Source organism: Adiantum capillus-veneris, chromosome 17 (genome assembly GCF_014529385.1).
Source record: "Adiantum capillus-veneris isolate H3 chromosome 17, ASM1452938v2, whole genome shotgun sequence".
Lineage (NCBI taxonomy): Eukaryota > Viridiplantae > Streptophyta > Polypodiopsida > Polypodiales > Pteridaceae > Adiantum > Adiantum capillus-veneris.
Window position 1 is genome coordinate 76,907,201 of NC_140947.1, and position 9,636 is coordinate 76,916,836.

General features: G+C 40.8%; 1 protein-coding gene across 1 annotated transcript in view; it reads right to left on the bottom strand.

Moving 5' to 3' along the window:
- The window catches only part of LOC147437515 (uncharacterized), a 41,703-nt gene extending 38,607 nt beyond the window's left edge, over window positions 1-3,096 (bottom strand). The window contains exons 1-2 of the mRNA XM_086487028.1: window positions 2,941-3,096; window positions 2,538-2,705 (exon numbers count right to left, since the gene is read on the bottom strand). Coding sequence (XP_086343154.1) covers window positions 2,538-2,705; window positions 2,941-3,010 — 238 coding nt within the window. The 5' untranslated portion in view covers window positions 3,011-3,096. The remainder of the gene's footprint in view (window positions 1-2,537; window positions 2,706-2,940) is intronic.
- Window positions 3,097-9,636: the final 6,540 nt, after the last annotated feature.

The following is a 9,636-nucleotide window of genomic DNA, read 5'->3' on the forward strand; positions in this document are numbered from 1 at the left end:
CGCAGTTGTCGTTCCGCGTTCCCCGTTCTGATTTCCCATTCCTAATAACTATGGTTTTGCTAGCTGCTCTCCCTAGCGTTTTTCCTCATCATGAGCAGGGCAACACATTGACGTTGATGGGCAGCAGGGGATCAGCCTTGTGTTTCACCTTCTCATGGCAGATGCATGGAGGCGCTATGATTATGCAGATCCAGAGCACCTTCATCATGGTGCAGGCACACAGGAGGAGTAGATTCATGTTCGCAGGGGCAGCCACACCGTACATCCGGTTTCTTCTCCCTTTAGATCAGCCTTCCTCCCAAGAGAGATCCCACAAGAGCGTCCCTTCTTCAGGAGACTAGGGCAGCCCATGGGGAGACCGTGTCAGTGGTCTCATGTGCAGGAGCAGTTGGCAATGTCAGCAACGGTCGCAATTGTGTGCACCTCGGGTCTATCTAGTTGGCACATCAGTTCTACGCCGGACCACCCTTGGTCACTTGTATGAGCAGATTGTTATAAGCATGGCTCTCTCATCTTAGATATCTTGTCTCTTTCTACCTCAGTGATCTCTCTTGTCCACAGGTGTGCCTTGCTCATGTGTTTAGCATTGCAGGTGTTCTAGATCGAACTCGAGGTACCCACCGGATCACGAGCCAGATCTTGGCCAACTTGCAGATCCCGACCGAGGGGCCTAAATCCTAAGAAGAAGCAATAGAAGTTCTCACCAACTTGCAAGTGCTCGCCGAGTGGGGGCAAATTAATAAAAGTTTACCAACTTATGGGACCCCATCCGATGAAGACCAAATGGCTAGGATTAAAATAAAAGGCACCCACACACACACACACAAAGACTTGCGTAATAGATGATGACGTGGCAATTGTATGAATGTTCGAAATTCATGATAGCTGATAATGTGGCAGACTGTACGGACTTCTACAAATTGCGTTGATGACGTGGCAGGTGTACGGATTTTCGTAATTCTCGCAAACACCTTCTCCACGCCAGCTTTTGGACCAAAAGCTTTTGAGTTTGAAGCTTTTTATGTAACTCCTTTTAGAGGCCAAGGGCCTTTAAATATGACCTACGGGCTCTCGCTCTATCAGTTTACACGTGGGAGCGCAGAGCCATGGGAGTTGTACTGAGTTGAAGCAAGATAAAGAAATACAGAAAGGGGCGCCAGGGTTTGGGGCATGTGCTCTCTTGGGTGGAACTTCGCCACTCCCCGTCTCGTGTGCCGTGCATCTCTTTCCATTCGATGTTATTTTTTGTGCTTAATGTTGTTCAGTGTGTTCTTTTCCATTGGCACGTGGTGGCTGTCCCGTTACATGGTTACACCTACCACCACATCAAAGGAAGATTGTAAGCCTCCTCTCTCAATGCTACAATTCTCACAAATAACGGCCCAAGATTTTTCATGTAGCTCACAAACTCAGAATCGATGATGAATTGCTCATCCTACAAGAACATTTTGTTGATGTAGTGCGTCTACAAGGTGGGACATAAAATACCAAATCACCACTAAATAATATGTCCCTTGTCAAAGATGGCAGCAGAAGATGCAATGAAGAGCCACAAAATAGCCCTCACTCCCTAGCACCTGTGCCTACGAGAAACTGGGACCGACTGGATGAACCAAGAGAGATGCCTAAACTCTAAGACCCCCTCTTAGCTCCTGGGAAGGAAGTCGGACCAGGAAGCTGGAGTGAGCAATCTGCAACTGTGAAGAGAAGGTTTCGTGGACGAGGATATCTGCTATAAACTCCGCAGTGGGAAAGTATTCTGCAATAGATACATTCCAACTGCGACCCCCAAAAGACGTCCAGGAAGTAAAATGATGTCCATTGAAAGTAAATCCAGCTCTTAACAAGAATCTCCTCAAGCCAACAGACTCGAGTCCCACAACCAGCATCTGCAAAAGGTACTACTGCTGACCGTTCCAAGAGTATGCATCAGAGGGTAAAGGCATAGATTGCCGGTATCCGGATCATTTCCAAACTCTTAAGTGTTCCACCCATGAGAAAAGAGTCGGAAATCTGTGCCGCCGATCATATACCACATGCCAAAATCTCCAAGCTGCTACGGGAAGTCCAAGGAAAGGGACAACCGAGGCTGCTCACTTTTGACAATGATTTTATGTGCAAGTAAACTCTGACTCTCTTGTGTTTTTTGTTGATATGTCCTTTACCCATTTACACATTTAAGCAGCAACTTTGGTTTGCTCTTGTCTCTTGTCTCTCTTATACACATCTAAGCATCAACTTTGGTTGCTCTATTTCTTCTCTCTCTCTCACTTCCCTATCAAAATAAATTAATGACATTTCAAAGCAAACTTTTTAAGCAAAACAAGGTTGCTTCTCATTTAAGAACTAGCTCTTTACCCCAGTTTGATATAAGAAGAGAGTATAAATAAAATGATGAACAAAGCCCTAGATCTTGTTAAATGTTTGGAAGTGGCCAATTCCTACAACAAGGATCTCTCTCTCTCTCTCTCTCTCTCTCTCTCTCTCTCTCTCTCTCTCTCTCTCTCTCTCTCATGCATGCCAGGAAAAATTATTACCAACAAGAACTGCATTCAAAACGAGCAGAGTTGTGATTGCTGTGCGGAAGCGGTACCAAATTGGTTTTTTTGGGCCGGGAGGTGGTGGTGCAGAAGGCGTTTTTGAAGCGGTTGAAACGCCCCTTGCACCTGCACTGTCATGGGAAGCAGAACCAGTAGCGGATACACCTACAATAATCAAGAATGCGAGTGAGATGTAAAATCAGAAAAGGCAAACGCAAAGAATTCGACAATTGCCAAAGAAATATATTCAGCAGTTTCATGTAGCAAGCATCCAATATGTATGCAAGACGTCAACAGTCCCTATTTTAAGGAGTATCAAATATCTCTCTCTCTCTCTCTCTCTCTCTCTCTCTCTCTCTCTCTCTCACACACACACACACACACATCACGAGCTTCTCACCGGGAGGAGACCGTTGGCTCTTCTTGGGCTTGTGCATAAGGATCTTCGGCTGCTGCTTTGGCTCGCTCATTGCGTGCTGTTCAAAAAACCAGACCTCAAGTTAAAGCTAAAACTGAGTTGTCCATGTTAAAATACAGATAGTCAATCTGCGTGGAATTTGGCCAATTTGGATGGTCTACTTTATTTACTGTAGGTTCTATCAGCTGGTACCTATACCTGGCAACTTATATACTTTATTCATTCATTAGCTAGATTCCTCCTAATCCTAGCCTTCTCTCCCACGAAATACTCTACCTTTCGGCATCTGCTTCACATTCAAAAGAGAGAGTGAGGACTCGAACCGTCGCACAATCTTGCAACGATTTAAGGCACGCTGCTTTAGACCATCCAGCTAAGTGACCCAGGATGTTTCCTAGGCGTCAATTGTCTAAAGCAGCAACAACAGCCTGTCGTTGCCACGGACCCGCTTCTGCTCCGTCTACCTTGGGCCGCTTCCGCTCTCTCTGCCTTGGAGGACTTTGCCTACCCGCGTCCATAACTAGATGCGCGTACCATTTTCCCTTTCGACTGCTACCAAGAAGGTATCGCCTGAGATTCATAAGTTTTTTCGATTTTCCCTCAGCCGGTACCTGCCACTGGTTTATTTATGTCCTTCTACACCTAGTTAACCCGCAACTTCCAAAAGCCTTTATAAGATATGCAAAATGAGCTGTAGGTTCTTAACCAATGGTTACACCGAACACATAGTTAATCAGCAACTTTCAAAAGTCTTTATGAGATATGAAGAATGAGATTGAGATCCACAAAGTTCCGTGATAAGATGTAGAATCTTGTTTTTTTATTTGGTTGTGGATTCCACCTTAAACCTACTGGTTTGAAAATATTTTTAAGCTAAACTGTGTGAAAAAAAGGCACTATTCTTTTGCCAGTTTTCTCAACCTTGCATTGCATAAGTCATAAGGTGTGGTTCATGGTCCTAGATATGATATACAAGCTTTAAACATGTTATGATGCTTTCAAGAAATAGAGAATGTTCAGATATATGTCATGGACTAAATACAAGTGTTTTGTAACATGTTATAATATTCTAAATGCAAATTTGTTCATGCTCATGAACGTAATATCACAACATGATTCAACTTGAACTTTTATGGTATTGAAATAATGTACACATCACACTAATACAACATATACTTTTTTCTTTTACTGCATCAAATCGGGTTAATTTTATCATGATGTTGATATGTCAAGCTCAACATGTACTACTCTTGGATGATTATCACCGATAGTCATCATCTGGTGGATACACATATCTTCGTCAGTGAAACTACAATTAAACTACATTGACTTGATCTACCTACCGGAGTAATGGTGCACTTCTCCATACAACTCACTCGCTAGCGATTCACACTAGATCGTTTGTACTTTTTTCGTTATGCTGTATTTTGCCTTTTATGCTTTGTAGACTTCCCATTTTGAGTAAAAGGTTTTGCCTTCATGTGTGTGTGTATGTGTGTGTGTGTGTGTGTATGCATGCACGCGCACGTGTGCGTGCTTGCAAGAGCTCAAGTTCTCTCCTTCTCTATCTCTTAACATGGTATCACAGGTTGGTTGTGTCTCAGGAGCTTGCAGGAACAAAAGAAGTCGTGTTGGAATTTTCTGGAGCCATCGTCAAATGATCTCCAATTGAGGTGCTTCATTGTGGAGATTGTGCATTCCGGATTTGTGTGGAGTCCTTTGGACTGAAACTGTGCAATCAATTTTCCATTCTAAGCGTGTTTCGACCCCCGTTCGAGTTAGAGTGTGTGCGCATGCAAAAACGCTAAGGTTCGAGATTATATAGATCTACATCTTGGTGGTGCAAATAGTTACATTTTGGCTCCACTATTCACAGATACTATTGAATATTGTGAAACAGATATATGTACATATACAATATTTACAATTGGTAATTAACTATTTTTAGCAGGTTGCTAAAGAATTGGTGAAGTGTTGGAAACATGTCATCCAACAATGATAGACTTAACCAGATTGTTATCGAGAAGCTGAACAAAAACAACTTTTGTGCTTAGAAGTTCAGAATGATCAATTTCCTAATGGGTAAAGTTTATTGGGAGTACATTGATGGAGAGCATGAGACATCACCAATGTTACCACAGGAAGGTGTAGTTGATGTACAAATAAAGGTGTTTAAAGACTAGAAGCAAGGAGCTTGGAAGGTTATTGGCTTTCTGTGACTGTTCAAGACACTATGATTGAGCATATACAAAATGCTCACACCCCTAAGGAAGCTTGGGACACTTTGCTATCGTTGGGGATGTGAACAACACAAAAGCAAGGAAGCTACAGTTTTCAAGACTGAGCTGAATACAGTGCAGAAGAAAAACAAGTCTATCAATGAGTATTCAATGAAGATAAAGAACATCTGTGAGTCCCTTGCATATATTGGTTTTACAATTGATGATGGTGTGAAAGTATGTCTGCAAGGTTTGAGTCCTGAATACAAACAGTTTAAAACTAGTATCCATCAACAAAAAAACGTTCCCACATTTATAGATTTAGTATCCTTACTGATTGTGGAAGAGATGAAAGAACTCAAGAAAGACTCCTCTATGCAGGGTATAAATAATTTTGAACGGGTCCTCTTTAACAACAAAGGAAGAGGAAGAGGATGCAATGCAGGACATGGAGGTGGTCTAAGAAGAAGCAACCACCAAGCACAGCAACAGAATAATGCTCAAAGACACAACACAGGAGGTCAAGGAAATTTCTAAGGCAAGGGACTCCAAGAGGTCATGGTAATGTGCCACATAACAATATAAGTGAACATGGGAATGTTGTATGTGGGGTTGTGGCAGACATGGTCAATTTGAACAGACTATCCAAACAAGAGGTGGCAAAATAATTATGCAACTACTAGTAGGAATGTAGCTGACTCTAAGAGGCTATTTGTGGTGCAGCACATGTTAAAAAATGTGTCTGCAAACTGTGGAAAATTCTAGTGATAATATCTAGTATGTGGATTCGGGTGCATCAAATCACATGACCAGTCCTCGTGAGTGGTTTGAAGAAATGCAGACTTTGCAGAGTCCTGGCTATATAGAGACTGGGGATGATACTGCATATCCCATTATGCATACACAAAATTTACCATTGTTTAGATAGATGGTAAAGTACCTAGCTGATATACTGCATGTATCTAATGTCTCAAAGAATTTGGTTGAGTAGGGGTTGCAAGTCAGGTTTAATTCCGATGGTCTCTTTGTCGAAGAGCATAAGAAGAATGAAAATTTGGTTGCAGAAGGAAAGAAAGTGCAAAAAGGTTTACTTTGAATGTAAGTGTGTTCGAGGTGAATGCTGTCATGTTTTCACAAGGTGCAGGAGTTGTGGCACAAATGTATTGGTCATGTAACCTTGCAAAGGTTGAAACGACCCAAACTAAAGAGATGGACATAGGTTTTTCAACCTTTAAAGTTGTTGAAATGCAAGCTCGTCAATTTGGGAGGTAATAAAAAGCATCATTTCCTCATGACAAGCATGTAAGTAGAAAGGCATTGGATTTATTACATACAGATGTATGGAGTTCGGCAAAGACTGTGTCTATGGGTGGATGCAGATACTATCTAAGCTTCATTGATGACCATACAAGGAAGGTATGGGTCTATTCATGAAGCAAAAAGTGAGGTGTTTATGCATTTTCAAAATTTCAAAGCTTTGGTTGAAAATAGATTGGAAAACTTGTAAAGTGCATGAGGTGAGATGGAGGGGGAGAATACTTCTCTAATGAGTTTAACGGTTTTTTGAAAAAGCATGGAATTTAAAGGCATTTTTCATGCATTATACTCCGCAACAAAATGGTGTTGTTGAGTGGATTAACAAACACATTATAGAAGTTGTTAGAGCATTGATGAATGAGAAGAATGTGCCTCATTGTTATTGGGTTGAGGCTCATGGTTACATGTGTTTACATTATGACCAGGACCCCTACAACTGCGTTACATGATATGACACCAGAAGAGAAGTTTTATGGTGAAAAACCAGATGTATCAGATTTAAAATGTTCGGATGTATTGCTTATGTGCATGTGTCGAATGACCTGAGAAGTAAGCTTGATCCAAAAACGTAAAAATGTTTGTTCATTGGATATTCCCTTAAGCAGAAAGAGTATATATGTTACAATATTGTTACAAGTAAAGGTATGGTAGGTAAAGATGTTATTTTTTTGGAAATGGCAAGTTGGTATGCTGATGTAAAGGATGATTTAGGGGCTAATGCAAGAGAAAATTTGGAAGCAAAAAATACAGGTATGCAGTTACAGGTTTTGAGTGAGCCGCAAGGGTCACCTATTGCAAGTTATGGTGAGAAGTCATGGAGTGGTAGGTTGCGTGATAGAATGTCCTGTTAACTCGTCAAATGTATCAAGAAAAGGAAAGGGAAAAAGTGATGATGCCCCTAAGCTGCCAAATGTGAATGTTGGTCTTAACGATGGTGACATCAATGGTTCTGAACACAATTTAGATGAGGAATTTGATATACCCTTTGTGAAGACTCCGGGTGCAAGAAGGATGTAAGCATGGAATAACGCATCTAGAAGTGATCGTGAAACATGAATGAAAGAGTAAGAAATCTTATGAAGAAATCGTGCACTCAACTAGAGACCTATAGCACGAGTTGCGAGTGTCTCTTAGTGGTCTCTGCGCTCTCAAATGTTGTCAAAGCCATAGCTTCTGGGCACCCTTTGGGGGTTATTAGGTGGCCAAAGTAGCCAACTCCCCCTCAAAGGGGTCATTTCCCACTAGCAAGAGGACTTCAACATTCACTCCGCTCTCTTTTTTCCTGAAAAAATCATCTAGCAAATCTTTGCGTATAGAACTGCGGCATAACTATGGCAAGGTTGAAGGCTATACTTCGAGGGTCGATTAGCTAACTGCTATTTGGTCAAACGTGCATTGAATTTGATCAAGTTGAGATGCAATCTCGCTCTAATCTTCTCTCAGCTTCATCATCTTGTTTTGGGAGCTCTTTGGAGGAGGATTTTGTTCGATGCAAGGGCATGCAATACGTGCTTCTTCTGTCACTTCTTGATTGTGATTCTTTTCAATATTCTTTCTTAAGCTAAGGACTTTTTTGGGGTGCTTGAATTGACAAGTATTTCTTGTTTTGGCATCTTCTTAGAAAGCTAGATTTCAAGGATTTGATCAAGGAGCATACATTTGTATGACTTTTCAATCATGACATCAAAGCACAGTATTTGACATGGTCATAGGTTCCAATCTAAAGATCCTCTACAATGGGGGCAGATGCGGCTATGTCAAATGTGCGAGCAACACAGAATGATTTTTTTGTAAAATCGAGCATGGTTTAGTTCACTTTCAAGAATTCAACGCGCCATGAAAACATATTGAGATTAGTTTGGTCACCACCATAAATACAAAATTAATTGCACTCATGGATTTAGGTAATCATTCTATGGTGCAGATGCCTTAGGAGCGGTCAAATATTCTAGTGGTGGTCACTCGAGTAGCGGACATGGGACCACCACCATCAAAATCTCTCCCTATAGGGTACGATAACCCAAAAAATTCATCATGGATAAAGGACTTGAAATCTTGATCTACAAAGGTGAAGATCGGCATTTTTTTATAAGTGGATGTTCACCATTGCATTCAACATCAGATGTTGCACGTCTTAGAGAGACTAGTTTAGCTTTGCAGGCAAGGCATACAACTGGTGGATAAATATTCCACCAGCATGAAAACCCGTCGACATGGGTGTAGTTTTGACATCTTTTAGAAAGAAATTTTGCACAAAAGAATTGGAAGGCATGGGACAACTTCTACATGTACAATTCTTCTATAACTTGTTATATTTTCAATGTTGCAAGATTGTTCTTATGTTGGATGGGTTAGACGAGTTCCACAAAGCTAGAGGGTTTCTTCATGGTCTCCATCTAGATATCAAGGCTTCGCTTACTCATTTTTATCTAAAGACATTGGAAGATGCAATTGAAGGATACTTGGTATATGATGCAAATGAGAAATGCTTGCAACAGACAGAGCTAGCTTCATATACTGAATTTCCCAGGAGGGGCATGCACTCTATAGACTCTCTATTTGTCACTGATTTTGTACGAGCAAAGAGAGAAAATTTGTTCTTCCATTGTTTGTCATATACCAAAAGAGATTTCCTTGTGCTCTAGACAACAGAGCAGGATGATGCTTAGAGCCCAGATTATCAATTAGAATCTTCATAGTCATAACATGTTCCTCAAGTTGGATGGTTTACTAATTAAATTTTGGCTATCGGTTGACGCAAATAAAATAAATACTATTTATTTGTACAGTTTGGCTAGATAACCTTTCATTAGATGTATTTCTTTCAAACGATATATGGTCATTGTTTTACACTAAGATTGCACAATATATGTGTCTCCAATTCAGTTTTTAGCATCAATATATCTTTTTTAGAATATTATAATGCATATATGGCTACGAGCAAGTATGTGATATGTTGGTGATTTTGAGTTTTCTTATTAGCATTGCCTTTTCAAAACACTATGAGTGTGTCATTTGATGATCACATCTAAGGTCGCCTTTGGCTACTCGACCTAGAGGCACTTTGTAGCAATATGAGTGTAATGCCTTCAAAGATGTGATGAAAAAGGTCCGTCTTCACTATATTAGGACACTATGAGTG